General features: G+C 39.4%; 1 protein-coding gene across 6 annotated transcripts in view; it reads left to right on the top strand.

Annotated features, from left to right (window-relative positions):
- The window catches only part of prom1a (prominin 1a), a 70,430-nt gene that overhangs the window by 25,317 nt on the left and 18,630 nt on the right, over positions 1-26,483 (top strand). For 4 of the 6 annotated variants that reach the window (XM_029511970.1, XM_029511968.1, XM_029511974.1 and 1 more), the window contains exons 3-9: positions 911-969; positions 1,500-1,526; positions 6,226-6,431; positions 21,413-21,533; positions 22,258-22,321; positions 22,800-22,889; positions 24,880-25,109. In XM_029511970.1, coding sequence (XP_029367830.1) covers positions 911-969; positions 1,500-1,526; positions 6,226-6,431; positions 21,413-21,533; positions 22,258-22,321; positions 22,800-22,889; positions 24,880-25,109 — 797 coding nt within the window. The remainder of the gene's footprint in view (positions 1-910; positions 970-1,499; positions 1,527-6,225; positions 6,432-21,412; positions 21,534-22,257; positions 22,322-22,799; positions 22,890-24,879; positions 25,110-26,483) is intronic. The other 2 variants (XM_029511971.1, XM_029511969.1) reach the window with 1 other exon arrangement.

The following is a 26,483-nucleotide window of genomic DNA, read 5'->3' as shown; positions in this document are numbered from 1 at the left end:
ATCAGAAACATGAGCGTACACTGCATCACTGAACTGACCATAACTGACCCTAAATAAAATAAATAAATAAATAATTAATAGAACTGCCACATTTATCCAGAAATAAGTAGAAATCTGAGCTTTACAACAAACAATTCACTGATTCTAATAGCTTTTATAATATTAGTCCAAATCAGTTTAAACTATTGCGGTTTGATAAAAAAATATATTTGAAGACATCACTTTTGGTTTGAGGAAAATTTCACTATTTTTTATAGACCAAACAATAAAAACAATCAATAGTTGCAGCCATTTTATTAGCTATTGAACAAAGGACCTCTGTGATCCAGGACATGAATGATGCTCTCAGCATGTCAGTCCACTGATAAATATTACGAGCGCTGGGCCCTCTGTCAATCTTGTCCCATTCTAAACCCAGAGGGAAAACACAAGGATGAAGGGACACTGCAGTGTCACAGTGCGACTCTGGATTTCCTGACACCATCTTATATAAAATGTCAACTTGCTGCCTCATCTTGACAGAAATAAAGTCCCTCAATATTTTTGCAGTTTGCTGGTGTTGGAAAAGAAAGGAAAAGCAAAGTTTCCACTCTAAACCCAACATGTAAAAACATGTTGAAATATAAAAATAAACTATGGTGGACAATAAATTTTCTTGAGTTTGGTCACATCGTAAGAGTTAAGATGTTATAATTGCAGAATTATAATCTTAATGCAGGCCCTGGGCTGTAATCAACTGTGCTCAAATAGTTACTGGATAGATTTGATTTACATGTATGAATGGGTCCAACATCAGAGTTGGTGCCAGCCACGCTAGAACTGTACAACATAATTGTTGGATTCAACATTCACCCATGCATGTTGTTTCCACTGCAGAAAAACAGTGCTTCTTCTCTTTGTGTTTTTTCAGATCTTGTTGTCAAACTGGCAAAGGACAAGTTTGGAGCCATTCAGACGGAATATCAAAAGGTAAGTGTGGGTCTCTTTGTGTTGCACTTGTAAATGATCATTGTGTTGCACCTTTTCAGTGCATTCTGTTTTTAAGACTGAGGAAAGAAATTGGATAAATAACACAAGAAACATACCATAGAGACTCTCTATAGTCCCTGACTCTTCTGGAACAAGGTGTCAATAGCTTTTACGAGCCAAGCCGAGGCCATCTTTTTACTGTCGCCCCAGAAAACTGCTTGATGCACAGCCTGTGAATTTTGAACAGAGAAAAATCACGTGAAAACTTGGACTTTATGCCCTTTGACCATTCACCCCGAGTCCTAAAAATTACAGTCTGTGTTTTGTTCAACTTTGTGGGATTTTACTACATAGGTCAACGTGGATATGCATGCCAGTTTTAAATTCTTTAATTTCTTCCTCCTTTATTTATTTTCTGTTGTTGTTCTATTTCATCCACATGGTTTTGTTTTGTGGCTTTGTTCTTTCTTTGACGCTGAGTTGCCTTTGTCTTCTGCATGCACTGCATCATCTGATCTGGCCTCCCTCAGCCAGAGAACATAGTGCTGACCCTTCAGGTAAAGTCTGCACATTGGATTCACTGTCAAACCCGTTTCCTGTTTCATCCCACTTCACTGTCCCCAGTCAGAGGGGCTGCACAACAATAATTCTAAATATTCATTGGTCTCTTAACATACAGCAGCCAAATTTTTTGGTTATATTTTGATTGTTGTAGTGAACATGATTTGTTGTACAGCCCTCTGCCTTTAACCGATTCATCCCATCCACCCATCACCTTGAAACACCTCCTTGTTTTGACGCCTGTGTCGTCATGTAGAGCTGACCAGCTTCATGGAGCAACAATGCTGATTGCATCATCGAGACGTAATCAGTGCAATGAAATTAAATTCAAAGTTTTAGATAGAAAATCAGAAAAGGGACTCAAGCCAGAGTAAAAGACAAAGAGAGACAAAGAGCTCTGACCTGCATCAATACAGAGATTTCTTATCATTGAATTTTATCATCTTCCCTCGTTGTTAATTAATATAGTCAGTATAAAGCACAATATTTTTCTAAATTTGGTGGAAAATATTTTGTGACATAAATAATACGACGTTTTCTTTGTACTTGGGATTTGAGGATCTGAGGATCTGAGGATTTGTGGCTCAGTTGGAGCGATACCATGTAACACGGTGCAGCACATTCCCAACAGGGCCGTAGTAAACCAGACATGATTTGAAAATTGTCAGGCCAGCTTTCTCTTTCTTCATTAACTTGTGCAATCAATTTGTGTTTTGGTTTGTGAGTTCTCATGATAGTTATGACTAACGGCATGAAAGCACAGTGGCCATACTGAATTGCTTTGAAAACAGCCATCTCATTTGCTTCTCAGGCGTATTAAACACTCTGCTATCCTCCAAACCACAGCAAGTTTAATCCAGGCATCAAACCACAAACACAGACACACACAAATGCACAGCTGATGTTTTGTGTGCTGATGTTGACAAAACCCTTTTGATGACTTTAAATCTTCACACACTGACACACAGTGTGGAGCACCACCGAGGCTGCAGAGGACCTTATAAAAAAACATCTGAGCACCACAGAGCTACAACTAAATTTACTCACAAATCTCATCAAAACAAAACCTCTTCATCCATATGCTCTTGACTCCTTAAAGATAATAAAAAAAAAAACAAAACACACCTTCAGTCAAAATATCCTTCATAATTTAAGTGGTTTAAAAAAGAGAAATCTGATGTTTTCGCTCAAACAGGTTGGGCACACTCATAAGTCTACAGTGCAGCTATTTGTATTAGATTTATGACTCTAGCTGCTTTATCAAAAGAAACAATTCCCAGAGCTGACAACAAACTTTTCTTCAACAAAGAAAAAAGGAAAGATGCTGTCGCAGTGTTAATCTGCACCACACAGCTCAACAATCTTATCCTGCACCTTTCATCTGCCATGCTTTTTGGAATAAACCACAAAATATCTCTATGAGTTCAGTCCAGCGTGGTGTTAACTGAACTTCTTAAAAGGAAATCCTGCAAACAGTGGATTTAAATGTGGTCAGAGGTTTCTTAATTTACAGATTCAAAGACTTAACTGTCAAAAGCATAAAAGCGACAGGTTCAACTGTGCAAAGAAAATGACAACTACAATCTCTGTTTACAGTCTTGCTGAATTTCTGTGGTATAAAAAGAGGAGAGAAGAACAAAAAAGACTTAACAACTCAATATGTGCTTTCTTAGAAAAAGTAGAAACGGCTGCAGTAAGATCCTTGAGATTGCCTGGCTGCAAAAATCCTATTGTTTGCCCAAAAATAACAGAAGAAAATCATGTAACCATTGCAGCTTCAGGCAGATACATAGCCACTCCCTTTCTACTTCAGCACGAAGATCTGAGTCAAAATAATGAATCAGAAAAGGTAAAATAAAAAAATAAAAAAAATCCCACCATTTAGTTAATTCACTAATTCACCATTCAGAGTCTGACTCTCAGGTATTCAACCTACAGCCATGAGCAATTTGTGCCCGAGGACACTTCAGCAGAGCTTGGGGCTGCTGCTATGATTAAATCTGATCCAAGTACTGTAACAGAAATGGCCGTCTTCACCACTCAGATTTGCTGCCACCTCATCATCCAATTTGTTCTGGTCCGGTCACCTTCTTCTTTTGGGCACTTGCCAAGACAAAGCTATAGTCCAAAAATAGTCAAAGCTGTAGGCACTTGACGAGTCGTGGTAGAGAAGAGAGAGGAGAGAAAAAAAGAAAAAAAAAAAAACCCAAAACATTATTTATTTATTTTTATTTTTTGTTTTTGTCAGGATTCACCCAATAACAAGTGACGCCCAGAAGCAGAATGACAATGCAAGCGTTCAGATTTGCACAATGTCCTCAACAACTGTGTGCACATTGGTGCTTTTAGTTGACATGGGACACACACACACACACACACAAGCCAAGCATCGCTTCTTCTTTTTCACTTTTCTGCATCTTCAATGTTTCCCTCTCTGTTTGCACTGACCCTGAAACCCCTCCAGGTTAGAAAGGCCCTGACTAAAAGTCTTCCTTATTCCTCTACCTTGTAAAAGATGTTCCACACGCAGCCCGAATCCTCACTTATCCAAACACTGCCTTTTACAATTTGGATTATACTCGCCACTGGAAATTTCCAAGTTCGCCTGAAGAGCTCTAAATGAACCAGAGAAGATTTTTTTTTTTTTTTTTAATGTTCAGACACCATTTACTCTTTTTTCCCTGCATGTTAAAAAGCAAAAGCTGAAAGTCTCTGGAGAAGGCAGGGTCACTGACCAACAAGGGCGCAATGCGACTGGTGTGAATCGGCTGAAAAAGGAGTTCGTCCATTCAGGAGCACTGATATCAGTGCCGCTTTGATCCCTTTATAATGAGAAGCTATTGAACTTCATTGTGACAAGTTACATATGGTGTGGGAATTATCAATTCCCTATTCAGTTTTTAGAATTTCCAAAGCCTGAGCTGAGTGAGGTTTAGATAAGCGCACATTAAGCAGCAGAGCTGTAGTACATGATAAGAGGAGGTCGAAGAGCTGAACCTGCCAACAGCAGCATTTTTACTCTCTCAATATATCAAGAAACGTTTGTAGGATAAATATATATGTCAAGGAAGACTTTGTGATGAGGGTGACTATTCACAAACGAGTGAATCCCGATGCAAAAAAATTTTGTCAGTGCTCCTACACTCAGTCCTGACTTCACTGACACACACCCTAATGTATTTAACCACTCTGATCTTCACCGGTCAATTAGCTCCATGGCCACTCTGCTCTTTTAGCTGTTTAACCCAAACAACTGTCCTCTGTTCAAGTGAATCTGAGTGCCTATAACGTTGATTTACAGGTGAGAACAACAAAATAAGCTTCATTAGTTTGCATCCTATTTCCAGTCCAGTCATGTTTTGATTTGTTCTTTTCGATGGCCCAAAGGAAATGTACAAATTTTCCAGCTTATTAGCTACACCTACTGAAAGTTTATGTCATCCAATACAACAGACATGTAATAAATCCTCTTTAGACGAGGGTATAATGGTAACTTGATGAACGGTGCTGCGCTTAACTGAAAAATCTTCCTGATATTTGTTCTGCCCTCGTCGATATGTTACAACCTCCACAAAGCCAGGATGTGGGACTGTTTTATTGGATTGCATCTGGATGTACTGGTATTTTTCACTTTGTAAGTTGAACCATGTAATTCGTCAAGCTCAGCTGTAAAACTGGAGTAGAGAGGTTTTCACGCCATAATTTGTCAAAAAAAATCTCATTTTGAACAGAAGTCTGCCACAGCCAAGAGATAATTTTACCGATTCCATGGCTTCTTAAATTCCCTTGCCTGCCTCAATCTTCTCCAATTTATCACCAACTGAGGCGATCAACTTATTTTTTTGTGAAACTGATAGATGCCGCAATGAAATCATTAAAAAGGATGAACTTCAACGAAACGGGCGTGATTATCTCACCCCGGGGGGCTTATTTCTCTTCTTGTTTCTGGGGCTTCTTTGGATCGAGTTTCTGCAGTGCACTAACTGCCTTGAAGTCCATTCCCATTGAAGCAGGTTTTTCATCAGGGATGCTGTCTTTCCCTTTCATGCACCGCAGGGCTACATGTACAGCTCTAAACTCCTTTGGGTTGTTTTCCCACCATCGTCCCATCATTTTTAAGTGTATGTAAAAAAAATAAATAAATAAATAAATTAATAAAATAAACACCTTAAAGAATCCCTTACTGTTTGTTCCAACCAGCAGATTTTAAAAGTCACGACATTTATCTTGTGTTTAAGAGCTGCAAAGAAAGGATTCTCCAGCAGTGAGTAGTGTTACGTAATATTTATATTGTTTATCTGCAAATCCCCTTTGGACAAAGAATAGGGAGAGAATTTCCTGCAGTGGGATCCAACCAGATATTTTTAGATCTGTTGCTCATTTTATCCTCTGCCTCCTTGTGTGTATGAATGTCCTCCCTTCTTCTCTTTTATGTCATTATTAATCTATCCTTTCTTGTCTCCCCTCACACCCCAACTCTTTGGCTCCGCTCTCCCAATCCAATCCTGTTTTTTCTCGACAATCCCCACCTCATCTGCTCCTCTTGTTATTTGGCGTTTCTCTCTTTCTCACCTCTGATGCCTCTTTTTCTCCTCATCTCATATCCATGCTCCCCACCACTCTATTATGTTTCCTTACTCTTCATCTATTTTTTTTTTCTTTTCTCCTTTGTCATTCCTCCCCTGCTGACCCCAGGCCATCTACTACGAAATAGGCTTCCTTGTATGTGCGGCGGTGGGCCTGCTTTTCACCGTTCTGATGCCGATAGTTGGTCTCTTCTTCTGCATGTGCCGCTGCTGCGACAACTGTGGTGGCGAGATGCACCAGAGGCAGAGGAAGAACGCGGACTGCCGGCGTGGCCTGCTGGGAACGCTGCTCTTCTCCACCTCACTGGTCATCACGTGAGTATGACACATACACACCCATGAATACCCGCAAGCAAAACACACAGAAATCGGTCTGTGTTTTCTGGTGGAAACGTTCTTTGTATGCGCAAAACACACACAGGCTGTGATTACGTCCAAGCAGCACCTCATTTACAGTTTTGTACGCATGCACACATACTACACTGGTCATCTATATGCCCTTTCCACACGAATGCGCACACACAAACAAATGCTGGTCATCAGCCTGCAATCCCCATCCCCCATACTGTTCTCCATACAGTCCCACTATACTATATACTTGTGCTCCATCTAAGAAATGGTCATTGTAATCTGCAGGGCATTCACAGTGGAGTTTTACTGATCTGAGGGGACTTCATGATTATTGTCATTGTCAAAACTAATGTCACTTACAGCTCACAAAGCATCTACTTGACTAATAAGTATTTCAACTGATCTTTCCTCACTAAAATTCACTTCAGTGGTCTAATTTCATCTTCACCTCTCTATTCTGCATGGATTCCGGTATAACACAAACTGTACCTCCACCCTGGGTTCATGATATTACTGCTCTAGCTCACATTTCCTCAATTGAAATGCACAATGTAAGATGAACCCCATGTATTGAGAAATGCATTGAGTGGAGCAGAAGTAGTAGTACGGGTTATTTTTCTGCTCTCTTCTCATATTAGATCAGTGGATCCAAATTGCGGTCACTGATAGTACCCAACATTGGCTGTACTTTGGAGTAGATCCTCAGTAAAAAAAAAAAAAAACAAAAAAAAAAAAAAGAAAATCTGAATAAAAAGCCATGGTCCTCCAGCTAGGCTGTAGCCGTCACTGTCTATTTTCTATTTTCTGACATATATCCTCCAGACTGCCCTCAGGGCAAATCTTCTTCATACTGTAATTCCACCATCCAGGCAAAAGGGAAAAACGAAGAGAGAAAAGAGTTAAGATTGTGACCAAAATTTACAGGAGCTGATGGAAAATTGTGAAATGTTTGGTAGGAGCATGATGATTTCAACAGTGGTTCAGGTATTACCGTCCTCCACTTAGTGCAGGTCAGCAACCTTCAGCATAAAAAAGAGCCATTTGGGCGGTCTCCATGCAAGAAAACCCACCTGGAGCTGAAAATCATATTTAATCATGTTTCAAGACACTTTGAACAGTTTGTTGCATTTATAACATAAAAGAACTACGTTCTCTGATTGACAAAATATTAAAACACATTTAATCTCAATGTTACCAGATCGCCTAAATCTCCAGAGTCACAACGATTACATTGAAAAAAAAAAAAAAAAAGTTAATTAAATTAAATTATTTATTCACATTATTTTCTCACCGCATCTGTCTCCGGAGCCACGGGTTGCCGACCTCTGACTTAGTGTTTAGAGGGTCAGAGTATAAACATCTTGGTTGGATTAAAAAGCGTATACAGAAACAGATTATTTTCCCACACTCAGCATCGCCTGTCCTGGATTATAGTGATGTATGGATGCCTCCAACATTAAATTCATCATGTCACCCTTCATGAGCATTATTGCTAAGAGAGCATCTCAGAAAACTGTGGATGGCAACACGTCAATCCTTTAGCAAACTGGTCCAACGGTCATTATTAGTAGTCCTATTCAGACATGTAGAACCTAACCACACGTCAATCGGCCATTTTAAAGCCATGATCATGATCTAATCTGCTCTTTACTGCGACTGTTTTCCTCTTTTTATTGGTGTTGATGGTTTATTTTCTCATTAATTGTTTTTGTGTGCATTAAGTGTTCTGTGGTTGTTGTTTTTTTAAATGCACCCTCAGCAAATCTCACTGAACCTTTCACCAGGCACTGCTTTATTACAGCAAATCCAGTTTTTTTAATACATAAAAAAAAAAAAAAGTTTTTAGATTGTGTCCATATCTGTGCATTGATAATCATACCTGTCGGTCATGCGTTAAAGTAAAACAGTAGATGATGTCCTCAAACTCAAAAGGGGCAAACTGTTTCCTTAAACCTGGAGAGCTGCACTACCGGAAAGTGAGAAACAGCAGTGAAGCAAGTGATGAGATTTGGCTCAAATTGTTCAAGATAATGGAAAGAGATGGAAAAAGTTGGATGGAAAAGGCCTAAAAACGGTTGGGAGGAAAGTTTCCGGATTTGTTTCTCCTATAAGAGCCCATTACATGAACTGGCTGTAGCACATCTCACTAAAACCCATCTCTCAGAAAATGGACCATGGGAAACTCAATCCACTCGCTGTTTTAGTTTCAGCTGCAGACGAAACCGTAGCCGCTGGGGATGAGGCCACAGCACAAAAGGCTCAGGAGAGCTGTGTTTTGTCTTGAGCTCGACTGAAGGGACACAGGAATGTACTTAGTTTGATGTTCCTTGACTTTCTGCCTTTGTTGGAAAGATGCCCGGATATTAGAAATTCCACAGCAATATCCTAGCAGCCCAGACGCAAGAGTCTGAGAGCATCCTCTGAGCTCTTATTAAATCTCCCAAGCCACCAGGCAAAGACGCTGCAGAGGCTCTAATGAAGCAATTACAGGCAGGAGAGGGATGAGTACTGAGGCCAGGCCAAGACTGATTTCTACCACCACTAGAAAGCTGACGTCCAGCCGCAGGAGTGGCAGGGGTGATATTTTCCTTTTCGTATTAAGAGGGATAAGAGACACCAAGTTAAGGGTGAGGACAATAAAATGAGTGAAAACTGTAATATATATATATATCACAGTCTGAAAATCAGGCTAAGCAGAAAAAGTTGTCGTGTTTCACCGCTGAACTTCGCAAGAATCCTGTGTTCTGCGCAAAAGGGAGCATGACTGATATTTTTCCGCGAGATTTTCTGCTGATGAACTTTTACTTTCTGCATACAGCCCACTTTTATGCTTTCACTTTCTACAACTCATCAGTTCTTGAAATTATGCCAAACAGAACTAATGCATTTTTTTTCCCACCTGATGCACACTGGTTGTTAGTCCAATTTATCTCCTCCACCGTAAACGTCACATCAGCCTCTAACTGTCGCGTGAAGGTGTTTAACTTTTTCTGAGGGTAAATGATAAGACACAGCCTGTCCTACAGAAATAATGAGTCACAGAGACCAGAGCATTCATAGTTATAAGAGTCATCTTATAGCACAAGAGAATAAAATATGTAAAGGGTGACTGAAATGTCTTCCAGTTTATCTCCTTACTTAAATTTACTTTGAGATAGCTGTCAAAATGTTACGTATAACTACTACATACTGACTTTATATTGCTCTCTCTGAAGAGCTCTTTTATCTGACCACCACAAACAACAGCTGTTTGTTTTGAACAGCGGTGATTTATACCCATTTCCTATTTTTATCCTCCAGCCTTAGATGCGTTATTTCATACATCATGGTTGTTCAGCAGCAGTAATTATCTTTATAAATGTATTGGATAGAAACACGTGGCTGCTTCCAGACACTGCAGTCAGCAAAATAGCACGATTGTTTCATAGTTGTCTTTTTCACAGTTTTTCACAGTCAATATGGTTGATTACATTGGACTGTGTGGAAATGGGAACAAACTCATCTGTACAATGAAAAATGAGAACATAATCTCAACCTTGCATCAACCCTGTGCTGTGAAGGTGACAAGGTCAAATCTCAGAGGAGCTGCCAAAAAGCTGCAGTTGTAAGCATGAATGAGTAATCTCTACTGGGTTAGCGTAGCACTGTCGGGATTTGGGGTTTGATTCACATGGATGCCAGTCTTGCTGAAAGTACATCCACTCCTGAGTGACACAGTCAGTGCGCGATCGACACACAGCAGATGTACACTTCAGTTCTACTCTGTGTTGCCGTTCCTCTTTAAAATGCTGTGTGCAAGAGGCAGAAAATCAAGCTCAGCCCTGTGGAGATTAACCTGCTGCGAAGATCAGAACATTTTACATAAACAGGAACAATTTCATCACATCCAGATTAATTTAACACTCTCTGATTAGTGCAGCCATCTTATTAGCCCTCTCACCAGGTTAAATTGGGGGAATGAAAATTTAAATCTAAATAGGCATACAGTGCTTCCTCGGACATATAAATGCCCTCGATTGATTTACCTCAGAGCCATGAAACTGGGCGCACAAGCTGAAAACATGTTGGTAACTCACAGTGAAGCGTTAAAGCAGCCTCCTCAAACAGCAGCCAACCAGTGGCAAATTTTATCAATGCTGTGGTAGTTAACCGCTTCTTAACACAACATTGTGTTAATTTAAAAAAAAAAAAGGCTGAAAGTTGTTGTGAAACCACAACACACATTGTTAAAAGAACAGCAGAAGCTATTTCAGTCATCACAAATGAGCTCTGATGCCACACGACCCCCACATGGATCGCTAATGAGAAAATGACAGACTGAAGATCCTTCCCTCTGTTCAGGCCAAGTGAAGACCCCTGCCTCATGCTGTTACCCAACATGCATTTCAGCGGCCTATTTCAGTCACTGTACGTCCAACACTATTAAAGCAAAAGGTTCCAACGTTACAGGGTCAGTAATTCATGCTAATCATATGTGGTCTAATTCACATTCAGCTCTCTGTGCTTTTAGTCTTAGTCAGTTTGGATTTAAGGAGTTTGTCTTCAAATGAGATCTGTGCTATCTGTAAGGGGCTGTAAGATGACTGACTCAGCTACGGGTGGGAGACTTTTAATGATTCTTGCCATTCCTCATAGCTTCACTAATTAACAAACATAAAAATCAAAAGTGCCTAAAAAGACAAATATGTTGTATTATAAACCAGTTTAATACTTGATGGAAGTAGCTCTTCCACTTATGTTTCATCCCCAGATGTCCTAGCTAATACAATTCGTTGATTCTTGATGTACAACCCGCATGATGTCACTGCATGTAGATGTGACCGCTGTCACTGTCCTGCTGTACGACTGGCACACAACAACCCAATTGTCAAGGCACCATTGTCCAGACATCATCACAACACTGTTGGAGGGGTGAAGAGCTCTTGTGCAGTCGACTCCATACACACGCAAAGTGTTTAGCGTTTACACATCAGTTTCCAGAAAGCTGAGGAGAACTAACATGAGGTGATACTGCACAATTTTTCCTTATATCGGTACACTGCCGCTGCAAAAGACTAACAGCCAGTCGCCCTCACATTCATAACTGCAAGTCATTAAATAAAGTGTGCGTCTTTGGGCTGTGGGAGGAAGCAAGAGTACACAGTGGGAATCAATGCAGGTGCATGCAGAGAGAAAAAGCAAACACCACACAGAAAGGCCCCAAGCCCAGGAATTAAACCCGTGAAGTTCATATTGTGAGGCAACAGTGCTGACACTGCAACTACATGCCACCAAAAGAAAAACCCAAAACATCCAGTTATGGACTCGACAGTGTGGAATCATTTCACAACCTGTTTACACAAAGTATTAACTATTAGCTACATTCACGGTTATATTCATTCAGAATATTTAGATTCAGACAATGTATCGGAGCTTTGGAGGAAAAAACCCACAAATCCAACCAGCCTTGGAGTACTTTCACTCGTGTTTACATGATAAGTGATAATAGCACTTACTTCTGTTGAATTATTAACAAAGTGACCCAGACAACGTCCAGGAACAAATTGTCCTCACACTGTTTAATTGTATACCAGCCTACACAAAAATAAATGTAAACATGTGCTTTAACTCCTTCGCACACACTCACATGACTCACTTGACAACGAACATCATGTATTCTAAAGACACAGGTCAGCAGCAGTGATCCAGACGTTTCACACTTTGTGTTGCATAAAGTTGTCGCACATTGTCAGATTACTTATCTGCTGCGTCTTCTAATTGTGATGAAATGCATCACAGTTATTCCTCACACAATTACATGACCGCAACGTCTCAGATATTCAAACAAAAACAAAAGCGCAATTAGTCATAGACAAGCACAGCAAAATACCCTCTCAGACAATCCATGGCCTCCTGTAACGCACACAGTGCTCTGTTAGCATCCTCGCTGTCGAGTCATCGCACGCAGGGCTTTTTTTTGGGGGCTTTCATTAATGGTTTGACGAGCTTTGTCTTCACCAAGGAAGTCATACCGTCTGCAGAGCTGTCACTTCAACAGGGGCATCCCCTCAGAGAAACAGGATAATAATAAAATAACAAAATCATGAATGGGACACTTGTATTAATATTGCTGTGGCTAATTTTAGTGCAGAAAGAAGCCTCTATTAACAGATAACTAAAATTTCCTTGTACTATGCATTTCTACAGAAGATGTTTAGAAAATATGGTCTATGGGTGGAAATGATTCAAAGGTACTCCAGGATAAACTGGAAGAATTTTCTGTCTGTCAGTCGTGACGTCAAGCCTCTCTCAGTCCCTGAATATTCAATCATTTGGAGATACAGAATTTATAAATCGATCAACATCAAGCATCTCTGCTTGTTATTTGTTCTTTACCTTTGTTGAATCTGATTTTACTTTATATCATCCTTGGTGTCCCTAACCCTTGGTCTGTCTGTTCTTACTTTTGTCCTCAAGCTAAAGTTGACAAAGAGGCAGCTACCATTATCAGTCTGTAGTTTTGAACCTAAATTCTGGCATTGAGAGATGATTATTCACCCCTATAGCCTTAACCATAAACTAAAAGCAAAATTACTGTAAAACATATGTCTTTTTATGTAGATTCCTTTGTTCTGTGACACGTGCTGTGTTTTACACTGAATAAAAATAAGAATAAAAAGCTCCAGTTAGTGGTTTGCAGGTGCTAAAAGCAGTGGATCAAAGACATACCCAGAATGAACAACTCTTATGTCTGTGTCAGCTCATATTATTGAGGCAATTTTTATCACTGGCTCGGGCACAGTAGGACCACATCCCTACTCTCCACACTACCTCCAAAAAACTGGTTGACTTGATTATTTTTCCAACCTGGCAAACAGCTACCAATCAGCACAACACCAGCAATATTCAAATGACTCTGAAAAGAAAACAGATTTGGGCAGGGATTCATATGTTTGACACAGTCTGGAGTTTCTGATGTGAAGTAACAGCTCCATATTCAGATTAAAATGGATATTCCATGGGCCTTTCATACTTTACATGGCCAATGCATTTTAATGGTCTTGTACAAAATGTCTCAATCGGTTACCGGCGACAATGCTGCAGCACAACTGATGTAACGTGAGAGCAAAGCTGATACAGCAAGCACCAACAGCAAGGACTCAATGAGTACGAGTGCCAGGCACAGACAAAGGAAGTACACAAGATACAGGAGCAGCTATATAACCACGGCATCTCATTCCAGTAAACTATACTGTGCTGTTATTGAGGAAAAAATTCAGCCACAAGACATTTATACATCAGGAGACTACTTCGTCCTGCGTCTTTATTGTATTTTGTTGCATTCAAGTTTCCGTTAATGGAGTGAACTGGGCTGCAGTCCACCCACCGTCTGTCACTGTCCACAAAACACAATGTACAAGTAGATGCATGATCGCTGCCCAGCACGCAGACGCCCCACAATGGCAATTTTGCTCAAACCACTGCCAAGCTAATTAACTGGAGAGGTTGTTGTTTGAATCTGCTGCATGGCATCTGCTGAAGAGACATCACTTTCACTAATCATTCAAATTCTCCCTCATTTCTGCTTTTTAAGTGAAATCCACTTTCTTTTTTTTTTTTTCTCTAAACCCTGGGGTCTTTTGGCTTTTTGTAGTGAGCAAAATATAAATCAACACACGAAATATTCTAACAGGGATTTGACATTGTGAAACTAATTCACATTCAGAGCTCGCAGAGCCTTTCTTTCCAATTTATTGGAAACAATTGTGTTAGGATAACAACGATGTGACACACTGTTTTAACAGGAGTGGAAAAAGAAATGAGAAGGCAAAGCTGCAGGGCTCCGTGATGTGGTTCGCAGCTGAGAGGTGCTCTCTATCTCAGGGACGGTTGGCTGGGCTGATTCATAATCCAAAAATAGCAGCATTTCTAATGCCGATAGAGACATCCTTCATTTCTTTCTGTCAGTAAATTTGAACTTTCTGGTCAACAAGTGTAAGGAAAATCAAGTCAGCAGCCAAATGATGGGAAATGTTGGCTTGGAGTTTTCAGTCAGTGGATATCAGCTTTCATGCTCCAGTCTTTATTTAAAAAAGACTTTACTTTTCAGCAGTTTTACACAGTCTGTATTTCTTGTCTCTCTTCTGTTGAAATTCTGAGAATGATCTTAATATACTGGGAAGGCTTTTGTTCATGCCCACAGAGACAACCTTGTGCTTCTGAGAGTTGACTCAGATGCGTGAGGTCTTGGTTTTTTTCTGCTGCAGCTCTCGGCTCTGCATGTCAATATTTCCAATACAGGAGCCACCTGCAGAGGATCTGATCATGCTTTGCTTTGTCACTGCAGAGAAAAAGTTCTTACTTTTTTTTTTTTTTTTGTCTTGAAATTCAGTAGTAATTTTCAGGTTCAGGTAGGTTTTCAAAGGAAGTATTTTTCATTAGATGCAAAGGTTTGGATCGTCTCAGTGATACCGAAGCACTCCGCTGCTAAATCAATGGTGTTAAAACCCTCAACCCCCATCATCGCACAGATCATGTTATCAGCATTAACTGACAAGGCGACTGCTCTGAACATTTTTTTCCTTCTTTGTAACCTGATCTATTTCAGAGCGTGGCCTTTTTAAATATTTGATAATGCAATATTTCTTCATCCAACCCATTAAGTGCACAGTGGGGACTACTTTAGTTCTTAATGTACTTTCACAGCAGGACAAGCCAAGTCCAGTTTTTAATGGCACAATTTATTTATTATATTGTAATGTTACATCCTACAAGCAAAGACAGCATAGTTCACACGGCGAAGAACAGAGATGCAGAGACAGGCTTTCAAATGGCATTGCTCTCATCCGTCTGAATGAATAGATCTGTTTCTTTGTTCATTTACATGTCTGTGCAGGTTCCCCTTAAAATAATAATCCAAGCCCCACACTGACCATGTCGTTGGTCTATTATACAGTGTGGAATTACTTTTATCCAAAGCTCCTTGGCTCACATTGAGTTTAATCATTCTGAGCTCAGGTGCTGTAGACTGAAAACACATTAAACCACAGGATCTGCCGGTGATTGCACCATGCTAGTCTCAGCTAATAGCAAAGGACCACTCTATTGAAACCAATCACTGCAATGCAGCTGGTATCTAACTTTATAGAACTCCAGAGAAAACTGAATTTCAGTGCTGACAACAAAGAAAGTTTTAGACTGAGAGTCCTTCTCATGAGTCCTTCTAGTTATGAAAAGTAATAAAATGTAAATCATAGCTAATTGGATTCAAAGCATCAAGCAGCAAGTTTGATTGGTCAAGTCTTCATACAATCTCAAAGGTTGTTATGAAATCAGTGGTGACAGAGTAAATTAGCTGTCCTTAGAAATTCTTCATCATTCCTATTACACAAGTTGATTTCTCTTAGACAGCTGACATTTAATCTCAAATCAGATTTTATTTAGGGTTTTTTTTTTCTTCTCCAAAAGGTTAATTCATTTTATAACTTTCTTTTATCAAGAGAGGGTTTACTGAACCAAACAAATGTGTCATGGCACCAACGTCTTTAAATATCAAGCAGCTCTGCAGGGTCTCTGTCTCTCTCCTTCAGAAATTATAGAGAGGCTGGCATTTTAGGGTAAAGTGATTTGCTAAGAAACATATCGGCCAGGCAGAATCTATAGAGCCTATAAATGACCCACAGAGCTTGAACAAAGTGATAGAATAGGTGCTTCGACTAATATAATTATACACTAACACACACACACAAAAAAAAAAAAAAAGGCGGGCCGAAACTGCCGCCCTCCAAAAATACATCAAACTTACGCTCAACAATAAATGAACACAAAATCTCACTAACATCATTGCATTTTAAAACTACTTTTAGTCTTTATGGTGTTTTTAAAACACAACAGAAATCCAATGACCTTTGGTGCACAACCCTGAGGCCGTTTGGCTCTGAATTCAACATTCATATCATTTCTGGACTGTTTACTGCAGATATAAATGTTTGTCGTCTCCCACCAAACCACCGAAGCCAGTACTTAGTTGGAACAGAGAGGAGCTTTCCCATCATCCTTACTAGGTGTGGGGAGGGAACAGATTAAGATAGCACCATCACTACCAGGTTATCATGCCTGGAGCAAAGGCCTTGGAGTCAGACAGCTTAAGAATTCATTGTCCGGTTAAATTCTTTATAGGAGGCAATGGGCACAAGGAAGTTAGATTCCGACTGTGACCTGAGAAGCTCTGAGAAGAAAAAGAAAAAGTGAATTAAGGGAGCATAAATATGACGAATTGAGGGCAAAAACTGTTTAATTAAAAAAGCAAGCTAAGTAGAGGCCTGGCCGAATGAAGTGGTCAGAAACGGGTGAGGGTCCATAACTGCTCGAGTGCAATATGTGTCAGGACATACTAGTTTTTGGCACTACCCTTTCCATGCATGTAGGTCCTGTAGTCAGCTGATTTATTGTCCTACATACACACAAACAAGCTGCTATGTTCTCATCTATCTGCTCTCCTGAGCCTTTGAATACAGGTCATTAAGGCAATGTCGCTAACACTTTGAGATCAACTGTTTTTTAAATGAAATCATTAGCAATAATATTTGTTCCAGGTCATTACAATGACTACGGTGATGATTTTGTTATAGAGAGAGAGGATAATAGAGAACCAGTTCCAGCAGTGTGAAAGCAGGGAGGGGCTGAGAGGCGACTGTCCCAGCATCATAACTACAATCACACTGAATGCAGGCCATTGTTAAGAGTTTGTAAAAGCTATGGAGCCACCAGACCATGCAACACTCACTCCCCAGCCCCGAGTTGTGGCCTAGATCCTAGGGGCACTGCACTAGTTTGATGCTGTTCTTTATCTGCTTTTGTGAGGTTTCCACACTGAGGGAGAGTTTCGTGTGTTATTTGTCTTTTACTCGAACAGGAATTAGTCCTTTTTTCAAAGCCGCTTGAGGCAAATCTTCCTCCCGCTGTGTTTGATTTGTCCCCTGTGGTCAATAAGAGACACACTATCAACAAGCAACCACACAGCCATCCAGTCATTAGCTACAGGTTGAGCTGGAGGATCAGTTCAGGTTTTGCTGATAACAGAGAAACGTGATAAAACAACACAGCAGACCAGTGGCTCGTTTTGTCAGAGGAGCAGGTGAATTGATAAATGACGCCTTTAAAGGCCAATGGAGGTTTTAAAGAGCAGCTGTCACCTGAAAGTTATTGTCCAATATTTTGAAAACAAGGACAGTGGCAGAACTTTGTGATTTAAGCTACTCAGTGTGAGGGCTTGCAGCTTTTCCTTTAGCGTTCATGACAGCAAATTAAATAAGAACAATTTGGGGAATTTAAGGATATAAACGTGCACGGTCTGAAAAGTTGTAATGTTGTTTCCACTGCTTTTTTAACGTTAAATGATTCAAATCAAATTAAATGATAATGCAATCAGTTGCACATATTGGATCTAAACCAGCCTTTACCGCGATAGATGAGTGGTGGCATACATTGCTGGTTTTGACACCAGCAGCCTCCCATCTACCCGTTCGTGCTTCCTGATATGGCTGGCTGTCAGCTGGTGCCAGATGCTTCCCACATCCTTGTTTGCTATAGTACAGCATAGTGAATTATTCTCATTTCCAGGCTCTCACTTTGTCGGGTCCTTTGAAATCTGTAAAAATGCTAAATCAGCTCAAGCTGTGTCAAATAAGAGCTTCACACTTTGACTGTTTATCTTTTTAAGAGTCCCACAACAGGAATTTGGTGTTTTCATAGTTATAATTTCGAGCAAGTATTTCAAAGAAAACATTGATATTTGAGAAGGAATAATTCAATATATATATATATATATATATATATATATATATATATATATATATATATATATATATATGTATGTATATGTATATAGTCACACTCACACACACACACACACACACACACAAATTCAGTACATTCCCCCTTAATTTAAATTGTCCAGGATTATTCTCTCCCATGCAATATTTCATTTCCCATTAAATTTACGGTAGAATAAAAGTGACACTTTGGGAGTCATTGGTCCACAGAAGTGCATCGTTGCTTCTTCATATCTGGATTTTGTTCCATAATTTCTCAGTCAACAAATCTAAACTAGAACTGAACAAGACTATCAAACTCAAACTGAGAATAACTCGATTTTGCTGAAGTTAGGTGGGCAGTTATGGGCTACACAACTTGTTGGGAAATCACTTGGTCGTCTGTCTCAAAGAGTCTTTGTTTGGTTGCAGATTCCAGCAACCTTGCTGGACACCAGTGGGGAGAGGGAGTGAGCAATAGACAAAGGAAAAGAGAGGGAGGTGAAGAAGAGAGAGGTAACTGAGGGCAAAAGATGAGACAGTGGAAGACTAAAAAGAAAACTGTGGGAAAATGAATGTGTTGTAGTGAGAGGGAAAACATTAAAAAAGTCTGAGTAAGGGAGACATGCAAGTGTAGTGGAACAGACATACATGAAAACAGACGAGTCGGAACAAAGACAGATTAGAGGCAGCTAGAGAGACAGAAAAAATATGGGGTTTGGTGATAAAAACACACAACCAGAGACTGTCAGTGACAGGGAAGGTGTCTGTCTTTGTGGATGGGGCAGAACAAAATGCTGCATGTGTTTGTAAACTGTATACTTGTGTAAGAGAGTGAGAGAGGGCAAAGAAAGTGCTGGACAAAAGGCTTTTGTTGTGAAAGTGGCCATTTTGAATCTTCCCCTGGTTCTGGATGGCTCCACTTCACTGTGTCCCCCGCATAGACGTTTGGACCGGTTACTCATCAAGTCTCCACTTATACCATGACAGTGTTTCTTCTGTCAGAGCCACTAAATATTTATGGCAATCATCGGTGCAACAGGGGAGTGCAACACACTTCAGCATAAGTGTTTTCTGAGGACCGTACCAGTGATTACTTGTGTTTTAGGCTGTTAACAGCAAATTGCTTACACTTAACATATGGACCATATGTTTTCCAAAAAAGAAAATAGGAGTACCTTCAAAAGTATAGCGTTTGAGTTTTAAACACAGTTTCTAATGGTTAATTATCTGTTCATTGATAAAAAAATAAAAAATAAAAAAAAATTCTTGCCACCTTTTGCGTTTTTGGCATTTTTATCTTATCTTATCTTTTATCTTAAATTTCCAAATCAGCGTTTTTTTTATGTTGCTGAATCATAAATTATAAGTTATCTTGGGGTAATTTCCATATCTTGTAATTGTAGTAAATGCTCTTTATAATATTATTTATAGATTAGTTATTTCATTACTGGACAAAACAAATGATTTATCAATATATTATATAATATTTATTTATCAATAACCCACTCAGCTCTACTCAAAAGTGGCAAAATATATTTCCATGATTTCCATGAAAGTGAGAAGAGATTAATTAAGTGTGTGGTTTATACTCTGTTGTTATTCTTGAAAATAAGTGTCAAACAATATTGGATTGTTAGGTTATAAACACGCTATTAAATTCCTAACGTGACCAAAATGGCTGCTGCATAATGCAGGTTAGATTAGACTAGATTAACAGGATTATAACCACAAAGCGAGCAAGAACTGCAGATCATGGGACTGTAAAAAAAAACAAAAACAAAACTATACTCTCTCACACACACAGCCAGACCTCACCTTTCTCTCGCTTTTACAACATAACCATGAATGGCGCATAACCTCATTTTGCCTGTGCTGCAGTAACTTACATACACACAAGCTGTTGTACATGCCTCCACAGATACACAAGCTCAGAAACAGAGACCCCTGCCTTATTATGCAGCGACTCACAACACGCTGATTCATCTCCATAGATATAAACCTTCCCAGTGGCCTGAGCGTCAGTCCTTTCGTTATTCCTTTCTAGGAGTCATCTTACATCATTCATAAAGCTGCTTATTCTACTCAAGCATTGCCATAAACGAGAGTTGCTGAGTTATACAAGGAGTTTTTTTTTCCCCTTCACTTTCACCATAGGAATCCTAACCCCGCTCACTTTCACAGATCCATGCAGCAATAAAAGCATACATGTGCACACTGAACATGCGTGGTGCTAGCTGTGAAGCGCTGAGTAGCAAATTCATCTGGGATGAGAATGAGTCATGGAAACAGCTTAATATTATGGAGCCATCTTTCCCTTGATGTTGCTCAAGCTAATTAAGCCTTGTACCGAGCTACTCAGTTCTGTTTGAAGTATTCAAGAGACTCTCTTTAATGGTCTGCTTTATGCAGTTTGGTGTTTTCACATTTAATTTGAATATGTTTACAACCCAGGGACTTTATAGAGATAGGGCTGAGTTTAATCTAGATACACCTGCATTTCCTGTTATGAGCTCACTTGCCAAATTGCTTGGGAAATACTTCTTTTCTTCTTTTTTTCACCCCGCTGTTTATTTGCTATGTCAAAATAATAACACAACTAAATGCATGGAAGAGTTTGAAGCAGTTTAGACAGTTTGTCAAGTAATTTAAAATCATCATCACCATTCTCTGAGAAGTTTCTAATTACATTCACAAATTTTGAGGCAAATATTGTACTTGACACCATCTGACAGTGACATACAGCTGTGCACATGCAGATTCAGATTAATATTGCAAAATATAATCAACAAAGAAATAACAATGCATTATTATTGGTGCATTACTGATCTGAGTTCATAATCAAATAATGGGACATTCATTTTGTAAATATGACCTTTATTTTTAATAAGCTCTTTTACATTCTGTATATTGGTATATTTTTATGCACATACCTAACTGGAAGATTTCTACTTTCTACTAGGAGACTCTGGACATTGCCAAGAAAACGTCAAAGTAAATGTGGTGGTGCATACTGACCCCTACTGTTAATGCATGTTATCACCTGGCTCTTTAAAACACACCCTTGGGCTTCTGTTTTGACTGATGCAGAAGCAAAAAAGGTCACTTGGTAAGAGAAAGGTCACAGTGTTTGTGCTCGTCATGTCTTTATAGGATCGGCGTGCTGTGTGCATATGCTGCCAACCAAAACCTCAGCTCTCAGGTGAAGAACATACGCAGACTGGTCAACACCAACATGAGGGACTTGCACACCTTTGTTAACGACACACCAATGGTAAGGCCAGAAGTTACAAAGGGTCTGAGTAAAGCACAATCACTCTGCTTTAGTTTGAACACAAATGATTATGTGCTAACAAAACAAATGTGACCATACCATACTGTGTGACAGCCCTCAGAACTGAATTATGTAACATCGTATGTTACAAAGTCAAGCATTTGACTTCTATGTGACCTACCAGCTAAATTTAGGCGAATGAAATAATTTGGTCCAAAAAAAAAAAAAAAAAAAAAAATCAGTCATGGTTGGAATTTCAAATTCATTCAAGAGACAAATATTCTTGATATCTGAGGGTGTGGAGGTTAAAGGCAAAAGTATAGCAGTTTGTGTTTTTCTGCATCACGACTGCTTCTGTTTCTCACCATGCCTTCTTCATGTAATCCCTTCAAGCAGAGTAAAAGACAATTTTCTCACCTCTTGTAAGTGCGTCAGATACAAATTTGCTTTCTAAAATCATAATTCTCATACCATGACATGTCAGAAATCCAGACTTTCAGTCTCACTCGTATAGTTGTTTGGTGGCTTCTTATAAAACATTATATGTAAATAAAGCCCTGCACTATTTTTTGGGCATTTTATCTTTTGCATGATGACTAATATAATACTGAAATTGCCCATTACTCTGCTCTGGCATTGGGGTCTATGACTAGGCTAATAAACAAATTTTCAGTAAGCAACCATCTGTAAAACAATTCCGTTCTGCTTTGTTTCCTGTTTGCAGCAAATTGATTACCTAATATCCCAATACGCCACAGCCAAGAAAAAAGTCATCTATGACCTAAATCGTAAGTAGACCTTCTTTCTCTCTTTGATAGTGAATTAAGCAGACAGAAACAACTCAGTGGTTAATTGTTCCTGGCTGTGTATATTACGCTTCACAGTCTGAAAGAACTGTGTCTACTTTCTATGATTTGTTTTCATAGCACATTTGTGACATAACTGGGTCTACGCAGCTCCGCCAGTGACTGTTACAGAGGATCTCTTGAATATTCATCCTACTTTTCTCCTGTGTTAGATATCCAGGCAAAGCTTTCCTGAAAGTTAAGACCTATAAGAGCTGAACTGCTCATATGAAGCAAAAATATTACGTCTCCATTTACAGACAAGTATTAGATCTGATGTTCAGATGGCTGGATTAAGAGCACACCCAGGAAAGTGGAAGAAAGAGCAGCAGACATATCATAAAAAAATGAAATCCACTATTATCTGTTGTTTTCTTTAGTTTTTTTTTTTTCTGTTGGTCTGATGCTATCTCCTCTACAGATATAGGTCCATTGCTGGGTGGAAGGATACACGATCAGTTGGATAAGGAGGTCCATCCCGCCTTGGACAGAGTGCTCAATATGGCTGGAGGTGCATTCATTCACTCTTAATTTCCTCTTTCAGTTACAATATAATCAGGTTCCTGGCAGCTGCTGAATGCAGGATATGGCTGCCCCACAAAGCAGAGGCATCACAAACTGTGGCATATAAAATATGTGGCTAGTTTTTTTGTTTTATTTTTTCACGTTCAGTGAGATGATCGAAGATGTACATTGTGCTTAAATGTTATTGAGAATAATCTTTCAGTTTTTTCCCCCCTCCAATCTTCTTTTTATGCTTTTTTGTAAAGTGAAAATCGAGAGAGCCATCAAAGGTAACAGTAATTTAATAAATAAACCCTGACCCACAATCCTTTGACCTCTGACCCTGTGAACTTTGTTCCCTTGTGATCTCCCTTGAGCACTTGGACCCATCACAACCTTACAACCAATTAATACATTAAAACTGCACAATGCAATTTTTCACTCTGGTGATTGTCGACAAAGTTGTGCCCAACAAATCCAGAGACGATATAAGATGATATCCCTGCCATTCCTTTAAGGCAGCTTCTGCTGTCTTCTTTGGCTGCTGCATGCTTTGGACTCAGTGTTGAATTTCCATTTTCTCCTAAGGTCAAATTCTCCACCTCCTGCCTCAAGCATCCCCAATTACATTTCTGTTGAAACTTAACTCACCAGATGACGTCCATCGAAATTCTTGCCTTGTGCAGTTTTACGTTAATGGAATCACATGATCTTACCATAAAACCAGACATCAACCTGTACCTGGATATCTCCCCTTTTTTTGTTTTGTTTGTTTTTGTTCTTTTATTTCAGTTGTGTTCCTCCAGTGTGAAGTGAGCATAAAAAGTTATGCTTTTCCAGATACTTCAGTTTAATCAACCATTTGGATAATCAATTAAATATTATTTAATTTACTGACTATCATTTACAGCAAACAGCTGTATAAGAGTGTTTGGCTTCAAGGAATATACACACTTGTGGCTCAACAGAAACAAAACAACTGTCAGAAAGCATGTCGATAGTTCAGGAGACAAAATGGCTGAGCTCAGATATGACTGTGGTTTCGGTTTTTGTCCCTAATTTTTGTGGACTACTGTGTTACCATGAGGACTGAGCTGAGCAGTCCAAGAATCTTATGCAGATATTAAGTGATTCATTGAGTAGAAAAACTGCTTCAAGGCTAAAGAATGAAATTTGTAGCTTCACTAATATATTCTATCTTCCAATACGGGAAAAAAGAAGTTAAATACGATGCTTGTGCTTTTAGCACTTCATTTCCTGCTGAGCTGCTGAGTATTTAGTGACACAATGGTAAATTCTTGCATGTTTAATACTGCTGTTTTAGGATGCTAGGGTTTTTGGCAATCTTAATCGTGTTTAAGAGTCTGCTGCAGGCTACTGTCATCGTTAACCAACACTAGTTATTGTCTTGTGATGCATCTCAAATGAGTCTGTTACTCAACAGCTACATCTTTAATAGGAGCTAACAAACTCACATAGCATTCTTGTTTGGTCGTTTGCCAGAGGCAAAGATGTTTGGCAGCCACAAGTCTAATTTTAGAAGTTAGAGTCACAGCAGCATATGAAAGCACTGCAAATACCAAGGCTTGGACCATAAACTCAGTCTTTCTCTTCATGGCTCAGGCCTGGTCCTTACAATCAAGTTCTTGTCCTGTATGAGTCTCTTGTATGAGTCTCTTTTGGTGTAATACTAAATGAACTTCCCTTTTTCTGCGTATGCTCACATTGTAACTAAACCCATAAGCTAAAATACTGTGCCACTTTGATAGTAAACCGGTCAATACTTGATTGTACTACTTATTAGAGTTGAAGTTTGCAGATTACCCAGAAGCTTTTGCCTGATACTAGGGCAAAAAAAAAAAAACTTCCTTCAGTGCACTGAATATAAATCTGTATTCATGCACTTCCTGTTACAACACTTTGACAGAATGTCCCAGGACGCAACCAAAGGATCCTACTACATTATTCATGATTCGTTCTCTTCCCTTTCAACACAGCCATGCGTGAAACCAAGGAGGCCCTGGAGAACGTCAGTGTGTCTCTGGAGGTCCTCCAAGAGGGAACAGGGAAACTCAACTTCAACCTCAGCCTGGTCCGGACCAGTATCAATCGTACACTCAATGACCCCGGCTGTCATGACGAGGAGTCAGACGCCACCACTGCCCAGCTGTGCCGCAACATCCGACAGTCACTGTCCCAGTTGCAGATCAGCGCCAACTTCACTCGGGTACATAATTGAATAGTAAACACACAGATGTACAGCTGGGGTGTGCCAAAAAAAAAAAAAAAAAAGAAAAAAATCGATTCATATAAGAATTGCGATTCCCATTTACTATGATTCAGAATCGATTTGCAATGTCACAAACTCGATTAAAAAAAATTAAATAAAACAAATCAGCAGGCTGTCTGCCTCCATTTTAGAGCCGGTTCTGGAACATGCGCGGTAAGCACCAAAACAAGGAGGAAACAATAATGGAGGAAAGAGATTCAACCGGCCCCGTCCTCGTTGAAGGCAACGATTTGGACTCATTTTGGCTGTTACCAAGAGCCCTATAAAATCCATTTTATTTTTTCCCAAATTCCATTAAAATTTTTCCCATATTCGTTTCATTTATTTTTTTTTTCTTCAAGTTTTTAATTTTTGAGAATTCTGTTTTTAGCATTTTATGCAAATTTAACCCTAGTCTCTGGGGAGGTCCCATCTCTGGTCTAGTCTCTACTCTCTGCAGAGTTCTCATCTCTGATCTGGTCCAGTCTCTGGTTTGTTGTAGTCTAGCCTGGTCCGGTCCGGTCTCTGTCCTGGGGGGAGGGGGGGGTCGCTGTCCCTTGGGGGGTTGATGCAAAATGTTGGCCAGTTCCATGTTATTCCGTGTTTTCAATGAATTCTGTTTTTCATGGTGGATTTTATCGGGCCCTATTTACCGAATGCCTGAGAAGACTGAGCTTGACATGAACTTCACAGTGTGCAAGGCTTGCAAAATGAGGAACCCATGTTCTACTGCACTGTTTTTTTTTTTTTTATAAAGAGACACTTATTTTTGTTACTTAAGCAATAATTGATATTGTTTTTATGCAACAATTGGGATAAATGTTGAAAACTTAATAAATGTGAAAAAGACACTTTAATGTCTCCATTTGTCATTGTGTCTTGCAAAGCAGACTGGAGTAGATCATGAGGATCCTTTGCACACTGATCCTTAGACTGAAGCAGAAATGATTATGACTCAAACTATTTTGAATCAAAAATCAATTTTAAATTGAACCGCAGCCCCAAAAATCGGAATCGAATCGAATCATGAGGTAGTAAAAGATTCCCACCCCTAAAGTACAGACTACATTCTGCCGGTTTAAGTAAAGCTGTGGTCCAGATCTGAAAGCTTTAGCAGTTTGGTTAAAGATACTGCAAGATTATTATTATGATTTAGGAAAAATGTGATGAGAAGGAGATGCTCATGTAACAACTTTAAAAAAATTATTTCAGACTGTTTCCAGAGCAGACAGTATGATGGCTGCCAGAAGAACAAGCTCATTTCTTCAAACTTTTGTCCTCTAACACATATCCTCTTTTGGATCATTTACTTTTAATGTCAATTTATATTTC

Source organism: Echeneis naucrates, chromosome 10 (assembly GCF_900963305.1).
Source record: "Echeneis naucrates chromosome 10, fEcheNa1.1, whole genome shotgun sequence".
Classification (NCBI taxonomy): domain Eukaryota; kingdom Metazoa; phylum Chordata; class Actinopteri; order Carangiformes; family Echeneidae; genus Echeneis; species Echeneis naucrates.
Note: the sequence above shows the minus strand (reverse complement) of the source record. Positions and strands in the feature narration are given on the sequence as shown.